The 20695-nt window shown below is 37.4% G+C and overlaps 1 protein-coding gene across 1 annotated transcript in view; it reads left to right on the top strand.

Moving 5' to 3' along the window:
• The window catches only part of CCDC171 (coiled-coil domain containing 171), a 317703-nt gene that overhangs the window by 81959 nt on the left and 215049 nt on the right, over positions 1-20695 (top strand). The window contains exon 9 of the mRNA XM_032392436.1: positions 9016-9154. Coding sequence (XP_032248327.1) covers positions 9016-9154 — 139 coding nt within the window. The remainder of the gene's footprint in view (positions 1-9015; positions 9155-20695) is intronic.

The raw sequence follows: 20695 nt of genomic DNA, 5'->3' as shown, positions 1-20695 counted from the left end.
CTGAGATCATGACCCGATCCAAAATCAAGAGTTAGACGCTTAACCGACTGAGCCACCCAGGTACCCCAGTAATTGCCTCATTTTAAATTGGATTAGTTTATATGCACCAATCACTGAATTACTATTAAACTCTCTTAACAGGACTGAAAAATCCCTCATTATGTTCCTATACCTCAGCATTCTATCATTTTAAGTTTCTTGTAAGAGACACCCATCCTGGACTCTTCCCTCTACCTTCTCCTTTCTGGATGAATTGTTTTTTAGGCTCCCTGCCACTGTCATCCCTAGGACTTCCCATCACCATCTTCCTTGGGATGCCCTCTGCTTCTCTTCTATATTGGGTCTCTTGTTGCTGGTCTCATGCCTTCCTTCCTGTTTGACTTACTCCCTTCTAGGGTAGCTTCTTGAGAAATTCTACATCAGATGAAAAATTTTGAAATTTGCATTCTGAAAATGTCTTTATTTGATCTTTTCTCTTTTTTCCTAGTTTACTTGGGTATTCATTAAGTTCTAGTGTCAAGAAGTCTAAAGTTGTTTGATTCCTGATCTTTTGCATGTGGTCCATGTTTTCCACTAGAAACTTGTACAGAGTGGTCACCAAGTCTGGAAACATGGGAAAATATCTAGAAATGGTTTACTGATCTTATATTATAACACATGACAAAGTAATAGTGTATATATATTTTCATACTCTATGGATACTAGAATTTTCTCTATGTTCCAGTGTTCTGAAATTTCATGATGATGGGCCTTGCATGGATTGTTTTTTTTTCATTCATGTTGGGCACTCATACAGCTCCTTCAATTTTAAAGACTGAAGTAATTCATTTCTAGGAAATTCTCTTATATTTATTACTTTGCTGATTTCTTCTCTTCTGTTTTCTTTACCTTCTCTTTTTTTGGAATTTCTACTATTTATATGTTGGGATTCCTGAATGTATTTGTTATCTTTTCTCTACTTCAATCCATTTTTATTATTTAGTTCTACTCTCTGGGAAGTATATATATTTAAGTACTCTACTTTGGAATATCCTTGATCCAAAGGAGAATATACAAAACGATTGGCACTAGAATTGTCTGTGTTCCATCCTAGAGAAAGGAATGTTGACTATTGAGAGTAAGATCATGTGCCATGCAAGAATTAGCTCTATTTGATTATAGCCAGAATGTAGTGGTAGATTTGGTTATTGCATCACTTTATCTCCTGTATTACAGCTTCAAAATCATAGGAAACAGGTCTACTATGTTCATCAGGAAGAGCTGAGATTAAAAATAGTAACAACCCTTTAATTTGAATTAAAATTACCCATTGGTGGATTATCTACAACAAATTTTAAACGGAAATACTTCTAAGCTGCCTTTCATCAGATGTCCATACAAGAATGTAAATACAGTTAATTCCAGCCTGAGCAAAATTTAAATAGGAAGGCAAATCTTTTGAAAAGAATTTCATGTGGTGGGGGATGGGGGGAAGCTAAGATGTTGGATTAGCAGGAGGACCTTAGGCTTGCCTGGTCCCTCAAACACAGCTAGATAAATGTCAAATCATTCTGAATACCCAAGAAATTGATCTGAGGACTGACAGAACAAACTGCACAACTGGAGGGAAAGAAGAGGCCACTTTGTGGAAGGTAGGAAGTGCGGGGATGTGGTTTGGGGGAGAAATGGATTGCGGATGCTGTGGAGGGGAAGAAGCCCTGGTCATGGAGAAAGGTGAGTGAGAGAAGAGCGCACAGGGAAATGCACAAGGAGAATACTTCCCCAAAGCCATTACCTGGGAAAATGAGGGGGGCTGATTTTCATGAGTTTTTGCAACCAGTGGGGCTCACACTGTCTGTTTTGCAACCAGTGGGGCTCACACTGTCTGTGTCCAGGTTGCTTGCCCACCTGGAGCAGTGCAGTGCACTATGGGTTCTATCACTGCCAAGCTGGCTGAATTTTAAAATTCCAAACCTTAAGGACCTGGTGTGGCGGGGACCTGCACTGGTCTTCTGGGGGAGGGTCTTGCTGTGCTGGGATTGATGTAGGTTTGACCCAGAAGAGCAGTCACACCAGAGCACAGGAGCAGAGAACACACACTAACGAGCCAGTGTCCAGGTTAGCCACCCTCAGCAGGTGTCTCTGCGCCTATGCTGAGGGGCAGGGGAGAAAAATGGCACCCACTGGCACTTTCATCCCCAGAGAGGCAATGTCACCTCTTTAGATGTGCTCCAAGAAGGGGAAACCTTCTCTCCCCGTGTGTCTCAGGCAATCCTCAGATCACACCGTCTGCCCCCAGGTTTCCTGGCTGCCTTCTCCATAGGAGCACTGTAGCACCCTTAGGGCTCCACACCAGCCACACTGTGGACCTCTAAAACTCTAGTCTTTGAGCCCCACTGGTTGCAAAAACTCATGAAAATCAGCCCCCCTCATTTTCCCAGGTAATGGCTTTGGGGAAGTATTCTCCTTGTGCATTTCCCTGTGCGCTCTTCTCTCACTCACCTTTCTCCATGACCAGGGCTTCTTCCCCTCCACAGCATCCGCAATCCATTTCTCCCCCAAACCACATCCCCACACTTCCTACCTTCCACAAAGTGGCCTCTTCTTTCCCTCCAGTTGTGCAGTTTGTTCTGTCAGTCCTCAGATCAATTTCTTGGGTATTCAGAATGATTTGACATTTATCTAGCTGTGTTTGAGGGACCAGGCAAGCCTAAGGTCCTCCTGCTAATCCAACATCTTAGCTTCCCCCCATCCCCCACCACATGAAATTCTTTTCAAAAGATTTGCCTTCCTATTTAAATTTTGCTCAGGCTGGAATTAACTGTATTTACATTCTTGTATGGACATCTGATGAAAGGCAGCTTAGAAGTATTTCCGTTTAAAATTTGTTGTAGATAATCCACCAATGGGTAATTTTAATTCAAATTAAAGGGTTGTTACTATTTTTAATCTCAGCTCTTCCTGATGAACATAGTAGACCTGTTTCCTATGATTTTGAAGCTGTAATGTAGGAGATAAAGTGATGCAGTGACCTAACAAACACCCGGGACTCAGAGGGGAAATTGTTCAGTCTTCTGGGAGGGCTTCCCAGCAGCAAGCAGGAATTCCCCTCTCCAGGGACAAAGGAGCTGGCTGGCACCACTTCCCTCCCTTGCCCCTCAGCATAAACTAACTTCAGTAAACAGCACAGCACCAACACTGGCTGCCTAACCTGCTTATACCAAGCCCCCCCCCCCCCCCACCATGCTCCACTGGTACTGCCTTTCTCAGGCAAGTGTGCCAAAGAACCAGTGCAGTGGGCCCCTCCCCCAGAAGACCAGCACAAAGTCCTTCATGCACCATATCTACTGACCATAGAGTTCTTCAAAGCTTCAGTTCTAGTGGAAATAGCATCAGGTTTCTTAACAAGCAGACCAGAGCACACCTAGTTAAATCACACCATACTCTGGCCAAGGTCCAAACACTCCCCACTGCAGGCAAGGAGAAACTCGGCAGACCACTCACCTGAGAGATAGAGCAACCAAAACACAGCAGCAGAGTGCAACCAAAGCACACCAGAGATACTTCCTGAAGCGCCAGGCCCTGGACATTATATGACCTCTTCTTTATAAGGCCATTACTCTCAGAAGCAGGAAACATAACAGGCTTTCCTAACACACAGAAGAAAACAGTGACCTAGACAAAATGCCAAGATGGAGGAATTCATCCCCAAAGAAAGAACAAGATAAGGTCATGGCCAAGGATCTAATTGAAACAGATAAAAGTCTGATCCTGAATTTAAAGCAACAGTCATAAGGATAGTAGCTGGGCTTGAGAAAAGCATAGAAGAATCAGGGAGACCCTTACTGCAGAGATGAAAGAGCTAAAAAAAAATCAGGCTGAAATAAAAATGTGATAACCAAGATTCGAAACCAACTGGATGTAATGACCTAAAGGATGGAAGAAGCAGAGGAAGGAATAAGTGATATAGACAATAGAATTATGGAAAATAATGAAGCTGAACAAAAGAGGGAAAGAAAAATCTTAGATCACAGAAGTAGACTTAGGGAACTCAGTGACTCCAAAAAGTGTAATAACATTCATATCATAGGAGTCCCAGAAAAAGAAGAGAGAGAAAAAGGGGCAGAAAGTTTGCTTGAGGAAATTATAGCTGAAAACTTCCCTAATCTGGGGAAGGAAACAGACATCCAAATCCCGGAGGCACTGAGAACTCCCATCAAAATCAACAAAAGCAGGCCAACACCAAGACATAGTGTAGTTAAATTTGCAAAATATAGAAATAAAGAAAAAATCCTGAAAGCATCAAGACATAAGTGAAAACCAATAAAGTTAGCAGCAGATCTTTCTACAGAAACTTGGCAGGCCAGAAGAGAGGGGCATGATATATTCAACATGCTGAATGGGAAAAATCTGCAGTCAAGAATAATCTATCCAGCAAGGCTGTCATTCAGAATAGAAGGAAAGATAAAGAGTTTCCCACACAACAAAAGCTAAAGGAGTTTGTGACCACTAAACCAGCCCTGCAAGAAATATTAAAGGGGACTCTTCTAGTGGGAAAGAAAGACCAAAAGCAACAAAGACTAGAAAGGAACAGAGAAGATCTCCAGAAACAATGACAAAACAAGGAATAAAGTGGCACCAAATTCATATCTATCAATAATTACTCTGAATGTAAGTGGATTAAATGCTCCAATCAAAAGACATAGGGTGTCAGAATGGATAAAAAAAACATGACCCATCTGTATGTTGCCTACAAGAGACTCCTTTTATATTTATTTTTTATTTTTAAAAGATTTTATTTTTAAGTAATCTCTACACCCCACATGGGCTCGAACTTACAGCTCTGAGATCAGGAATTGCATGTTCTACCAATTGAGTCGCCAAGTGCCCCAAGAGACTCATTTTAGACCCAAAGATACCTGCAGATTGGAAGTGAGCAGAAGGAAAAACATTTATCATGCAAAAGCACATCAAAAGAAGGCCAGAGGAGCCATACTTATATCAGACAAACTAGATTTTACTTATTTATTTTAATTAAAAATTTTTTAAAAAAGATTTATTTATTTATTTTAGAGAGAGTGAGAGCATGAGTAGGAGGAACAGAGGGAGAGAGAGAGAGAATCCCAAGCAGACTCCACCCTGAGCGCAGAGCCCGATGTGGGGCTTGATCCCAAGACCCTGAGATCACAACCTGAGCTGAAACTAAGAGTCAGATGCTCAACCAACTGCACCACCCAGGCACCCCCAGACAGACTTGATTTTAAACCAAAGACTGTAACAAGAGATGAAGAAGGGCATTACATCATAATTAAGGGGTCTGTCCAACAAGAAGATCTAACAATTGTGGATATTTATGCTCCCAACTTGGGAGCACCCAAATATATAAAACAATTAATAACAAACATAAAGGAACTCATAATAATACAATAATAGTAGGGGACTTAACATCCCACTTACATCAATAGACAGATCATTTAAATAGAAAATCAACAAGGGAACAATGGCTTTTAATGACACACTGGACCAGATGGCCTTAACAGATATATTCATTCAGAACATATCATCCTAAAGGGCAGAATACATATTCTTTTTAAGTGCACATGGGGCATTCTCCAGAAGAGATCACATACTAGGTCACAAATCAGGGCTCAACAAGTACAAAAAGATTGAGATCGTATCATTCATGCATATTTTCCAACCACAACACTATGAAACTTGAAGTGATCCACAAGAAAAAAATCTAGAAAGACCACAAATACATGGAGGTTAAAGAAGATCCTACTAAAGGATGGATGGGTCAACCAGGAAATTAAAGAAAAAATTAAAAAAAAAAACGTGGAAGCAAATGAAAATGAAAACACAATGGTCCAAAACCTTTGATGTAGCAAAAGTGGTCCTAGGAGGGAAGTATATAGCAATACAGGCCAACTTGAAGAAGCAAGAAAAATCTCAAGCAACCTAATCTTATACTTAAAGAAGCTAGAAAAAGAACAACAAATGAAGCCTAAGGCCAGCAGAAGAAGAGAAATAATAAAGATTAGGGCAGAAATAAATGATATAGAAACAAACAAACAAACAAACAAAAAAAGCCCAGTAGAACAGTTCAATGAAACCAGGAGCTGGTTCTTTGAAATAATTAAGAAAATGGATAAATCCATCACCAGACTTATCCAAAAGAAGAGAAAGGAACCAATAAATAAAAGCACGAATGAGAGAGGAGAAATAACAACCAAAACCACAGAAATACAAACAATTATAAGAGAATATTATGAAAAAATTGTATGTCAGTAAATTGGACAATTTGGAAGAAATGGGTAAGTTCCTAGAAACATATAAACTACCAAAATTGAAATAGGGAGAAATAGAAAAATTGAACAGACTGATAACCAGCAAAGAAATTGAATCAGTAATCAAAAATCTTCCAACAAACAAAAGTCCAGGGCCAGATGACTTCACAGGGGAATTCTACCAAACATTGAAAGAAAACTTAATACCTATTCTTCTCAAACTATTTCAAAGAATAGAAATGGAAGGAAAACTTCCAAACTCATTCTATGAGGTCAGCATTACCCTGATTCCAAAACCAGAAAAAGACTCCACTAAAAAAGAGATCTACAGGCCAATATCCCTGATGAACATGGATGTAAAAATTCTCAACAAAATACTAGCAAATCGAATCCAACACTAAATTAAAAGAATCATTCACCACGATCAAGTGGGATTTATTCCTGGGTTGTAACGGTGGTTCAGTATTTGCAAGTCAATCAACATGATACACCACATTAATAAGAGAAAGGATAAGAACCATATGATCTTCTCAATAGATACAGAAAAAACATTTGACAAAGTACAGCATCCATTCTTGAGAGAAGTCCTCAACAAAGTAGGGATAGAGGCAACACACCTCAACATAATAAAGACCATATATGAAAAACCCACAGCTAATATCATCCTCAGTAGGGAAAAACTGAGAGCTTTTCCTATATGGTCAGGAACAAGATAGGTATGTACATTCTTATCACTGTTATTTAATCTAACCACTTCTTTCACTGGAAGTCCTAGCTTCAGCCTCCGGACAATAAAAAGAAATAAAAGACATCCAAATCGGCAAGGAAGAAAGTCAAACATTCACTCTTTACAGATAACATGATACTCTATGTAGAAAACCTGAAAGACTCCACCAAAAAATTGCTAGAACTGATACACGAATTCAGTAAAGTCTCAGGATATAAAATCAACATTCAGAAATCTGTTGCATTTCTATACACCAATAATGAAGCAGCAGAAAGAAAAATCGAGAAATCGATCCCATTTACAATTATACCAAAAACCATAAGATACCTAGGATTAAACTTAATGAACTTTGAAAACTGTAAAACACTTTTAAGACAGAAATCAAAGATGACACAAAGAAATGGAAAAACATTCCACTTCTCATGGATTGGAAGAACAAATATTGTTAAAATGTCTATCCTACCCAAAGAAATCTACACATTTAATATAATCCCTATCAAAATACCACCAGCATTTTTCACAGAGCTAGAACAAACAATCCTAAAATTTGTATGGAATCACAAAAGACCCCGAATATTCAAAGAAATCTTGAAAAAGAGAAGTAGAACTGGGGGCATCACAATTTTGGACTTGAAGTTATATTAAAAAGCTATAGGGATCAAGACAGTGTGGTACTGGCTCCAAAACAGACATAGATCAATGGAACAGAATAGAAAACCCAGAAACCCAGAAATAGAAAACCCACAACTGGATGGTCAACAAATCTTTGACAAAGCAGGAAAGAAAATCCAATGAAAAAAAGATAGTCTCTTCAACAAATGGTGTTGGGAAAACTGGACAGCCACATGCAAAAGAATGAAACTGGACCACCTTCTTACACCATACACAAAAATAAATTAAAAATGGATGAAAAACTTAAAAAGTGAGACAGGAAACCATCAAAATCCTAGAGGAGAACATAGTCACCTCTTCGACATCGTCTGTAGCAACTTCTTTTTCTTTTTTTTAAAAAAGATTATTTATTTGAGAGAGAGAGAGAAAGCGAGAGCGAGAGCATGTGTGAATGGGAGGGGCAGAGGGGGAGGGAGAGAGAATCTCAAGCAGACTCTGTGCTGAGCATGGAACCGGATGTGGGGCTCGATCTCACAACCCTGAGATCACGACCTGAGCTGAAACCAAGAGTCAGATGCTCAACCTACAGTGCCACCAGGTGCCCCATATGATTTCATTTATATGTAGAATTTAAGAAACAAAACAGATGAACATAGGGGGAAAAAAAGAGAGGGAGACAAACCATAAGAGACTCTTAACCATAGAGAACAAACTGAGGGTTCCTGGTGGGAGGGGGAGGTGGGCAGGGGAATGGGTTAAATGGGTGATGGGCATTAAGGAAAGCACTTGTGATGAGCACTGGGTATTGTATGGAAGTGATGAATCACTAAATTCTACACCTGAAACTAATATTACACTGTATGTTAACTAAGTGGAATTTAAATAAAAACTTGAAAAAAACCCAAAAAGTAAAGAATTTCATGTGTTTTCACAGTGAATGTGAATGATTTTTGATGATTCTTTCTTTTGGATTTTCCATTCTCCATCACATTAGTTCCACTTGCATGGACATTCAGGAATAAAACATTTGTTCCGTTTCTAATGTTATAGTTTAATTTGAAAATTGTTTGATAGAAACTGTTTTCTGTCTTGAGGCAGTTTCTGAGCTAATTGAACTATGGTGGGTGGGTTTTGTTCATCAAAAATAATGGTGAGACCAAATCAACACTAACCAAATAGATTTTGTTTATAACCTTGGGCGTAGTAAAATATCTGCTAATGAAATGGGTGAGGTATTATTCCTTTAAAGTCTTCCATTTAAGACTATGCAATCCTTTTTGTTTGAAAAAAATGAGAGGTGGCCTTTGGCACAAAAACATGATAGATAATACATCTGCCAGTCACGTTAAAGCATTATAATAGGACTTATAAAACCATATTTGAAAAACCTGCTCTAACACTTTTTTTCAGATTAGAAAGAGAGTATGTCTCCAAAAACAAGAAACTAAATGAAGAGATTGAGGAACAGAAGAAAGTAATTATAGACCTTTCAAAGAGACTCCAGTATAATGAAAAAAGTTGCAGTGAATTACAGGAAGAACTTGTAATGGTAAGGATAAAAAAGAAAACCCTATGGCAATTACTTTATTGGGTCAAATTTGATGTTTAACAGGTTTCCCCCCCCTCCCCCCACTACATGCCATGAGATAATAGCATGAAAGTAATTTTAGTGCCATTGATGTAAAATTTCAAAACCAGAGATGCTGATTACAACAAAGATGTATGTAGTAAAACCTCTCTTCTTTAGAAAAATTGGGAAAACCAATTGAATTAGTGAAAACTCAATTATAGACTATTTTAGAATTTATTCAGGGGTTTTCTTTCCTTCCTTCCTCTTTTTCTTTCTTTCTTTCTTTCTTTCTTTCTTTCTTTCTTTCTTTCTTTTCTTGGTGCATTGTTACCTAGGTGAGAGGGAGATCAGGGTTTATAATCAATAGATCTAATGATTTCAAAGACTCCCTTTTGTAGTCATTTTGTACCTGATCATTTTGTTTCCATTCCCCAATCATCCAGCTTTCATACCATCACCACATTTGTCTTCCTGAGATATTGATCTGATCTTGTCATCCTCACTTTATTAAACAACCATCAATGTCTCCTTGTTGTTTTCAGAATGAAGTTCAGCTTCTTGCCATATAATCTAAGGCCCCTTTCTTTGTGGCTTCATGTTAATTCTTCCAGCTTCTTCTGTGTCTACTGTCCTCTCTCTTGCTTCAGCCCCCTAGGGTGCTCTTGGCTTCCTAAACACATTGTATATTTTTGTATCTTCTTGCTTTCATTCAGGCTGTTCATGTTTTTGACCCACATGGACTGAACTGCTCCTTTTCTTTTGTTCCATTAGTAAACTCCTATGTATCCTGTAATGCCCCACTCTGACAGCTTGCAATCTGTGAAGCCTTCCATGATTCCCTCTTTCCCCACTCTCCCATCCTCCTAGTCAGAATTTTGCCTTTTCCCAACTTTGTGTTTCTTTTTAAAAAATTTTTTTAAAGATTTTATTTATTTATTTGAGAGCAGAGAGAGAGAGATAGCACAATTGGGGGAGAGGGGCAGAGGGAGAGGGAGAAGCAGACACCCCACTGAGCAGGGAGCCTGACATGGGGCTCAGTCCCAGGACCCTGAGATCATGACCTGAGCCAAAGGCAGACACCTAACTGATTGAGCCAACCAGTTGCCCCCCAACTTTGTGTTTCTTTCATACTCAGTTAGCATCTTCATCATAGTTTAGCATAACACTCACCCAAATCTGATGTGTATTATCTCTCCCAAGAGATTGAGAATGCATTGAGGTTAATGTAATTTATTGTACGTACGAAGATTCCACTATAGTGCTTGCCCCCATAAACATTCATTGGATGCATGTATTTGGTTGATGCAGCACACTGCTATTCTGCAGTTTGCTGGGAATCCCAAGAGGGAGGGCATGGCATCTAGAGTAACACCCCGTGTCTTCTTTGTCTTATCCCCACATGAATCCCTTCTGCAGAGACTTGGCTACTTCACTTTCAACTCTTAGTGATATCAGTTATTGAAGAAAACGAATATTTTTTCTCCTGTCAAAAAAAGGTGGACACTCTGGGTTATATTAGGAAGTGGTGACCAAATCACTGCTGCCCAGATGGAGAGGTGGTGATGGGTTACAAATTAAACTCTATCCCTTTCAAATGATCTAATGTTATATGTGGTCTTCATCCAACCCAAGATACTCAATGTGTTCTGATTCAGGGACTGATATTATTGTTCACTGTTTGGTTGCATTTGTAGTTTGAGTATTTTGGATGTGGAGTTTTAGGAGATTTGGGCTCTCTGTTCATTGCCTGTCCACTCTTAGGTGCTGCCCTAAATTTCACGGGCTATCCTACCTCTTGACTCCTGGCTCAGGAGGTGAATCAGTGGTGGAGAAAAACATGTCAGAGCCATTGAGCTGAGTCACGGATTTGGTCTTCTTTCTTATAGACCCTGTATTTGGAAAGTTAGCCAGAGTTATAACTAAGAATGCACAGGGGAGACAGTCACCAATATAGGTTGCATGAATTCATCCTAATTTGGCCTTCTAGCATTCCAGTGACTAGATACAAATAAAAGAAGATTGGCTTAATTCACCATGGAGGGTACTGTGCTTGGTGATGAAAAAATTTCACTTGGTGCTAATAGGTTTTTCTTTTTCAACTTTTACGATTTGGCACATTGGTCTGACTGAAATAAGGCAAGTTGCAGCTCATGGGCAACCTCTGTTGGCTTGTTTGGGCCTCATCCTGTGAAGCACTATTGTTCTGATCATAGTGTGGAAGATTGAAGACTAATTGTTTCTGCAAAGCTTGATGGATGTTGCAGATCCGTGAATAATAGTTCCTTGCTGAAGAGCTGATGATTCAGGTTGCACCTAAGTGTTCTACAGTTTTATATGCTTTAACCTAACTATACTTTCGTATTTTTCATGTCTCTTAAATCCATAGCTTTATGTCTTATTTTCTTCCATCTTTGTTTCTTTTGCTCCTCTTTTTTCCCCCCATTCCCTATAATGAGCTTTCTAACTTGTTCTGTTTTCTGATTAGAACTGTTGTTCTCTATCACTTTACCTGGCCATAATATGAAATTTAAGAATTATTTAATGAAATTTTATTTAATGAAAATACTGTTACTTTACATAGTAAGTACAGTGTTTTTCTTTTTTATAAAAAATTCATCTAGCACTTTTCCTAAATATATTTTTCTTGTACATATCCTTTATTGTTTTTTTTCCCAATAGATTAGTGGCTTTAGGGTGGTGGGAAAGTTTTTCAAAAATTTTTCTCAAAAGAGAAATCTGTCAAATTAAAAATTTGGAACCATAAAAAAATCGAGTTTTTCTAATTTTGTATCCTTAAAGCTGGCTATTATTATATTTGCTTTGAATTCATAATTGGTTTTGACTGAAGAGAAAATGACTTAAGAGGAAGATTTTACCTTTTGCTTTTGGAAATGAAACTGTTTTAATGACATCTCATGATCCCATGTACTTCAGTGTGTATTTCCCACACTTATATGTCTTTTGAACATAATAGTTTAAGCATTTTATAGAATATAGTTGGGAAGCATAAATTACCTATGGATAATTTTTCTCTCCCTTTGAGGTAACAGCTTGTTTTCCAGTCTAGGTCATGTTCATGGTCATTATTCAAGTCTTAGTCTTTATATTCTCTGTTGCATTGCAAGAGAAAATTAAAGCCACTTTCCTCTAGGTTTACTAGTGAGATCATGGGGTTATTAATAATATGCAAAGACTTCAGGAAGTTTTGAGACTTAAAAATAATAGTTGTATAACTTAGTATAACTAAGTGTGTAACTAAGCTTTTTAGAGCTGGAAGGGGTCAGGATACATGAAGTGTTAATAAACCAGTTGGAAAGTGATAGCTCCCCTGTTTTGGGAGATATAATACAAATATAGAACATAATTTTGGAAAGGTCCAAACTGAGTATGTTGAGTCCTTTGTTGGTATTTAAGAAATATAAACCCAGATGGCTTTTTAAAATTTTATTATATTTTTTTTGTGTGTGTGTGTCTGATCTTACAACCTGTAAAATTTTTTTTAAATTTTATTTTATTATGTTAATCACCATACATAACATCATTAGCTTTTGAGGTAGTGTTCCATGATTCATTGTTTGCGTAAACACCCAGTGCTCCATGCAGTACGTGCCCTCTTTAATACCCATCACCAGGCTAACCCATCCCCCCCACCCCCCTCCCCTCTAGAACCCTCAGTTTCTCAGAGTCCATAGTCTCTTATGGTTCGTCTCCCCCTCCGATTTCCCCCCTTCATTTTATTATATTTTAAAGATTTTATTTATTTATTTGAGAGAGAGAGAGGGAGGGAGAGAGCACAAGCATTGGGGTGGAGCAGAGGGAGAGGGAGAAGCGGGGGCTCGATCCCAGGACCCCGAGTTCATGACCTGAGCCGAAGGCAGACACTTAGCTGACTGAGCCACCCAGGTGCCCCCAGATGACTTTAATTTTACTTTTATATTAATGAAAAATCTCCTATTCAATGTATGGGTTTGAAAGATATGATTGGTAAATGAATGGCATGTTGTTATTATATTTAATGCCATAGAATTAATAGAATTTAAATAGAGGACATCTAAAGATTTAACAAAATTAGTTTTGTGTTCTGTCTTATACACTATCGAATTTGACTTTAAAAAGTTTTGATTAAAATTGAACTATTAATTTCACAATCTATGAATTTAATAATGATTTAATCAACTACTAAATAAAACTGACTTTCTAATTTAAGTTGCTTAGTGGTTATGCTTATTAAAGTCCATCAGAGGCTCAACATATCCAGTTGGGTCTTTTAGTCATTACTGTGAGTATTTATATTTGCTTCTCTCGAAGCAGGGGAGCTATCATTTTAAAATTGGTATTATTAGGATTTGCTTTGTGCTTTCTACAATGAAATTTTTTTAAGTCCATCATTTCTTGAGATTTGTTTTTCTGCCACTCAGTAATATTTAGTTACAGCTCTAGGAGAGACCATATATTGAAAAGGGAATTCTAGTTCTCATGAGGTTTTGTTCAAAGAATATTTTATTCTCTAAAGAACTTGTGATTGAAAATGGTCAAGTGTATGTTTTTTCCCTATACTTTGGGGGTTTAAATGATTATATAATACAATGATTGCTAGCATTAGATAAGATTTTGGAAAGCACTTTGATTGCTATACTTTGTGGTAAAGTTAATGTTTCTTGATAATATTTTTGCTTCAAATGATCTGTTAGATTTGCTTTAGAATGACATGTCTCTGATTTTGCAGGAGGTATTCAAAACTTATAGGCTAATAAATATTCTATTCTGATTTTTTACTAAAAAATAATTGATTCCTCCAGAATAGGAGTAGTATTTGTATATGAACATTGTTTTTGCTAATATAAAAATCACTTTCTGTCTTTCTTAGTGGCCCTTAAAAATTTATAACTATTAAATAGTACTCACCAAGTGTGTATATGTGTATCTGTGTGTTTAAATGGTCATTATATGGCTGGCTTTCTAAATTTATAATGTGGGCATAAGTCTTTTTCAGTAAGCTTTTTGAAATTTATTTTTTTCCTTTTTTTGAAATTTATTCTTATATAAATGATTAAGTTTTGAATATTCAATCTCATCTTTGACCTGGAAAAAAATAAAATGTGTGTGTGTGTGTGTGTGTGTGTGTGTGTGTGTGAAAGAGAGAGAGAGACAGAGACAGAGAGAGAAATAGAGAAAGAGATGTTTATCTGTCAAGGTCCATATTCAGACTGGAGAGTAGCATCTATAGAAAAATAAACTAATTGTAAAGCCACGTAAAGGAGGATGGCATTTCATCTTATGATATAAGCAGTTGGGACCACAGAATACTGACATCCATGGAAGGAGCATAGGCAAGCAAAACAAGGAGGGAAAGAAATAGTAAACTTTTATGAAGAAGTAAGAGATACTAGTTATCATTAATAGGATTGAGGGAAGCTGCAGATAGGGATGACCATGAAAGCTGACCAGATCAAATTCAGTTCAGCCGAGCAGACTCCTTGTGTCCTACAAATGCACTGAGTATGTAATGGTTTTTAGGTGGAAGATATGATGAAAAGGTGAGACCAAGTATGTGATGCTGATTATAGGTTCTGATGCTCCCCCATTTTTACTCAGAATTCCTTCATAATGGCTTAAAATATATTTGAATCAAAGATTTTAAAGCTTACTTGAGTTAAAAAATGTTCAGAAATTATAAGGATTATGTATCACTGCTACAAAAGTTCAACCTATGTTTAAAGTGCAAATTTCATTTAAAAAACTTACTGATTAAATAAAAGTATTTATTTTTTTACTTATTTGTTTTTTCTACTCTTTTTAACCTTATTAGCAGTGTCCCTTAACTACTTTTACTGTTATTTAGGGCTTGAGTCAACTTTCTCCACTGCAGATCAGCAGCGCCCATTTGCCAATTTCTAGATAGGAATATTTGCATAATCTTTTTATATATTTTTTCAAGAGCTGGTTTTAGAAATTTTTATTTACATGCATATCCATTTGTGATATTCATGCATGGTTAGTAAAAAAGTGAGGGATGTGTCTTTGTAGGGTCAAAGAAAGATATGAAAGAAACAAAGAGAAGACACATTAGATTAAGCCAGAAATTCATTCATTTTAGCAGTGTGTGAGATATGGTATACCAGGGTGGAAATATAATATAGGTCTTTGTCATCTCATTGTGCTTTCTGGTTGAAGGTATTTTATAAACAACCTTGACTCCTCTTAAAATACATTAAGGTCTGTCAGTCACACATTTTCCTGTACTTTCTTTGAATATTTTTATATTTTTAGTCCCCTGTCTACACTGGTTGTAGATTCATTATGACATCTAAAGTAGTCCTTGGTTCATGGCGAGTAATCAATAAATGTTAATCTAAACATCATCTGGTTACCCAACAGAGCATAAAGAGGCTTTTATTGCTAGGGTAAAAACTCTTCATGTGGATTATGTCCAAGGCAAAAAGAAGTGGGTCCTTTTATCCTACAGGTTTTTTTTTTGAAAGATTTATTTATTTATTTTTATTGGGGGGGGCGGAGAGAGAGAGGATGAGTGGGGGAGGGGCAGGGGAGAGAGAGAGAGAATCTCTAGCAGACTCCCTGCTGAGCGCAGAGCCCAACTTGGGGCTCCGGGAATTCGACTCCAAGACCCTGAGATCATGACCTGAGCCAAAATCAAAAGTTGGTTGCCTAACCAATTGAGCCAGCCAGGCGCCCCTTATCCTATAGTTTTGCCTTTTAAACTTCTGTGGATGTTTAGAATTATAGAATTTCTTAAATCAACAATGTAACATTTAACCTAAACCTACTCTTTATGTCAGATGATAAAAAATGTTAATCAAAAATTAGAAACTTAGTATTTTGTTCTTGCTTGGCACTTTCTTTTCAACCCAACAGTTTGTTTACTTAGCAGATAAATTCTGTTTTCATTCTAGAATTTTTTTGCACATCAAAGAACTATTAAGAGAACTAACAGCTTTGAGAATAAAATTTAAATATGAGTGCAATCCACATTTCAGAAAAGTCCAATCACTTTTGCTATATGAATGAAGAGTGAAAGCTTCATTTATAAAGCCAAAACGATTTATTGGGAAGAAAAATTGTCAACTGTAAAACAATGACAGTTTTTCTTGTCAGTAGTTGGTTAATAAACCTAGTTATTAAATCTAAGTCGAATCTGTATTAAAAGACTATTAGCCAGGGGCGCCTGGGTGGCTCAGTCATTAAGCGTCTGCCTTCGGCTCAGGTCATGATCCCAGGGTCCTGGGATTGAGCCCCACATCGGGCTCCCTGCTCGGCGGGAAGCCTCCTTCTCCTTCTCCTACTCCCGCTTGTGTTCCGTCTCTCGCTGTGTCTCTCTCTGTCAAATAAATAAATAAAATCTTTAAAAAAAAAAAAAAAAGGCTATTAGCCAGATATCTTTGTAGAAAATTATAATACTGTTAATTATGAATATAATAACAACTTTTAGGTTAGTTAATTCTTTTTAAGCCTTGTCATTCAAACCTCTTCTTTATTTTTTTGAAAAATTTTACATTAGTTAGTGTTTCCTGGCTAATTTGACCTGGAATTTGGTTTATTTTTTTTAATTTTTTAAAAAATTTATTTATTTTTTTAAGATTTTATTTATTTATTTGACAGAGAGAGGCACAGCGAGAGGGGGAACACAAGCAGGGAGAGTGGGGGAGGGAGAAGCAGGCTTCTCGCTCAGCAGGGAGCCCAATGTGGGGCTCCATCCCAGGACCCTGGGATCATGACCTGAGCCGAAGGCAGACGCTTAATGATTGAGCCACTCACGTGCCCTGAAATTTGGTTTTAAACTGTAATGGTGTTGAAATTATAACTCATCTTTTAGTCAGGATTGAGCCCTATACTTGAGAAGAGAAGAATTATTGTTGACTAGAAATTTAACTGAACGCTTTTCTTAAGCTCACTCCAAGTACATAATTTGTCTGGCTTTTTACATTTATATTTCTGTAAATTTTTAATCCTTTGATATTAATGAAGACTTAGCCTCCTTCGACATATATTTTGGAGACAGATTGATCTGGGTTTCATTCCCAGCCCTATCTCATAATAGTTGTGTGACCTTTAGTGATATTATCCTTCTGAATCTGTTTGCTCATTTGTGCTAATAATCTTGACTGTGCAGGGTTTTTGAGGAGAATTAAAGATAGTATATATATATATATATATATATATATATATATATATATATAGAAGTAACAGAGGGGAATTTTTGTGTGTGTGAGTTTGCATGTAACTTGTGAATATGATGCTGGTGTTCTTTTGGAGATATAATTATATGATAATACTAGGAAAATACTGAATAAGAAGACCTAGGACACTAAACCTTTAGGATATTAAAACATATTGTAAGGAAGAACCTCTGGAATGATGGTATAAGGAGCTTAGTGAACTCTCTACCTAGCAAAACAATAATTTCACTGATGAAAAATTAAAAAAAACAACAACAATCATATAAAGCTCTGGAAATTGTCCCAAGGGCAAAGGAGAAAATATCATTTAAGTAAATCTACTAATCATCAAAATTAAAAGACTTTAAAGGACAGCATCAGAAAAATAAAAAGACAGCTCACAGAATGAGAGAAAATATTTGTAGATCATGTATCTGATAAAGGAATTTTATCCAAGATATATGAAGACCTCTTATAATTTAATAATAAAATCCACTTGAAAAATGGACAAAAGATCTGAGCAGAGACTTCTCTAATTTTCAGTAAGAGCTGTGAGAATCTGTGGCATTTGAGTGATGTTCTGTTCCATAATCCCCTTTGCACCCTGCTCCCTGTTACAGAAGCTGTACCCTGGGCGGCTGTAGCCAAGAAGATGGGCGCTTCCTCTCTCCTTGGCTTTCAGGCTGGGGCTATGCTTTCTTCCTGGGAGAGGCAAACTGCTGGAATATCTCATCCCTTAGAGCCCTGTGTTGCAGCAATTCTATTCCAGGCAGGCCTGGGTGAGAGGACCAGATTGCTCTTCCTCCACCCAGACCTCACTTGTAATGTAGAAGCTCTACCCCAGTCTTGGCAGGCCAAGAAAATTGGGGCCAACTGCTCCTGTCCCAGAAGACCAGGGATTGCAACCCCCCAATGGCTACTTAGAGAACAGAATTGTTGCTGTGGAAAAAGTGGGTCTCCACCCCCAAGTTTGGACTTGGGTGGCATAAGTGTTCTGCCCAGGAGGAAAGGCAGGCTGGTTTTAAGGGGAAAGAGTCTCCTCTGCTTGAGGAGACTGAGCTTACTTGGACTAGAGAGTGGAGAACACATTGAAGGGCATTGTGGAAAACAAGACAAATCTTGGTGAAGAGCAATTAAGAGCAACCTGGTACCTCTATGATAGAATAAAATAACCCGGAAGCCAGAAGTTTAAAAGAGAGAACTAGAGAAAGAGACAGCCAAGAGGAGCCCTCACGGGGTCACAGTTGAGTGGGGGGTTGGGAAGGCTATGTGCATGTGGTAGGCTGCATCCATTCAGGAGCAATCAAAGCAGGATGTGGGGCAGACCTGAAAGCATGCCCCAAGCTACATGCAGATGCATCAACAGAGTGGAAGCCTCACTGGCACAAAGGCCTTACACACAACCAAAGACTGACTGAACCTTAAATAACATACCACAGTCATCCCTAACAGTCTGTCAGGCTGTGTGCATGCCCATGGACCCACTGCCCTCTCGGGTATTAACATAAAGTGAGGTGTGGTTAAAGGAGATTGCTGTGAATAACAAAAGACATCCCTTTCACCTTTATGACTCTGAAGTTATTTCAGGAACTGGGAACAAAACTAAATATTATAATAAAAGATGGACTTGTGGCTCTTAGAAAGGAAATTACAAGGGTTTTAGGAGCTATGTGCCAGGAACCATGGATGAAGACCAGATCTATATTTCTTACTATAAATCAAAATATCACAGTATGCCAAATCAGTGTTTTATTTTTTTAAAAGATTTTATTTATTTATTTGAGAGAGAGAGAGCAAGAGAGCACAAGCAGGGGGAGCTGCAGAGGGAGAAGCAACCCCCCACCTCCCTGAGCAGAGAGCCCGATGCGGGGCTTGATCCCAGGACCCTGGAATCATGACCTGAGCCAAAGGCAGACGCTTAACCACCTGAGCCACCCAGGCGCCCCCAAATCAGTGTTTTAGAGATATAAATTATCCCAGAGTTTTCACATAACTGGATATACATAAGAGGAAATAATATAACTAAGTCCCTGCCATATTGCTTATATTAAACAAATTCTAGATTGATCAAAGAACCATAAAAAAAAAGGTGAAAAAGCACTGGAAGAAAAAGAGAATTAAGTATTTTATAATCTTGGAGTAAAGAAAGTCTGACACAAAATCTAGAAGTTCCAAAACAAATTACTGATAAATTTGGTCACTTAAAAAAATTCAATTTTGTTTTTATGAATATAGTTAGAAGGCGAGTGACAAATTGGCAATAATGATTTGCAACATGTATGACAAAGGGATTTTTTCCATAATTTAGAAAGGACTATTGTAAATCACTAAGGTTAATACAGACAGTGTAGTGTAAAAATGGGCAGGTGATGTGAAAAGGCGTTCACAGGAGAAAAGGTACAGGTGGCTAGTCAACATATGAAAAGATCCTTAATCTTAGTTAAAATTAAAAAAATGCACATTAAAATAAGTTGCTAATGCTTACCATTGGGAAGATATTGAGAAATAAGTACTTATACTGTATGTGGTAGTGTACATTGGTAGGACTCTTTGGAGAGCAATTTGGTAATAATTGTCTGAAAATAGGTGTACATACCCTTTTACCCATCAGATCTATTTCTAACATTTTATTGAGTAGGTATACTTGCATGTTTATGCAAAGATATATGAGCACACATACAAGGATGTTTATTGTACTATTATCACTAATAGCAAAAAATACTGTAAATTTTAACAGTAGTGGACTGGTTAAATTAATTAATGGTACATCTAAACAATGGAGTACTATGAAACTAAAAAATTTGTGGAATGATGTCAAAGGCAGAATAAGAATAGAAAAGTGAATTATCTAGCAGCATGTATATTATGATCCTATTTGAATTCAAAATTATACATATGTACTATGTATTTTATATAAAAACTGTGATTTAACTATTGCTTTTGATACTCGTTTTATATAAAAGCTGTGATTTAACTATTGCTTTTGATACTCGGTATTGGCTAGGTTCTGAGAATACACTGAGGAGGACAAAAACCCCACCATATCTCCCCTCATGGAGCTTAAATTATATGAGATGGACACTAACAAAAGACCAATTCAAATACATGTAGAACCATGACTGTGATAATTGCTGCGAAGAATCTAATAGAATTGATATCGTCAGGGAGGTGAAGTGGATAGCTTTTCTGAAAAATGTGATCGTAGAACAGACATCTAAGAAAGCATTATTCATTTTATATGTTTTAAGGATATAATTTTGTCCTGTATTATCTCTTCTACCATTTCTTCTGGATCTGTAAGTACTCTTTCACTAGTGCTTTCACCTCATTGGCTTTTAGAGATAAT

The sequence above is a fragment of the Phoca vitulina genome, unplaced genomic scaffold (genome assembly GCF_004348235.1).
Source record: "Phoca vitulina isolate PV1807 unplaced genomic scaffold, GSC_HSeal_1.0 scaffold67, whole genome shotgun sequence".
Lineage (NCBI taxonomy): Eukaryota > Metazoa > Chordata > Mammalia > Carnivora > Phocidae > Phoca > Phoca vitulina.
Note: the sequence above shows the minus strand (reverse complement) of the source record. Positions and strands in the feature narration are given on the sequence as shown.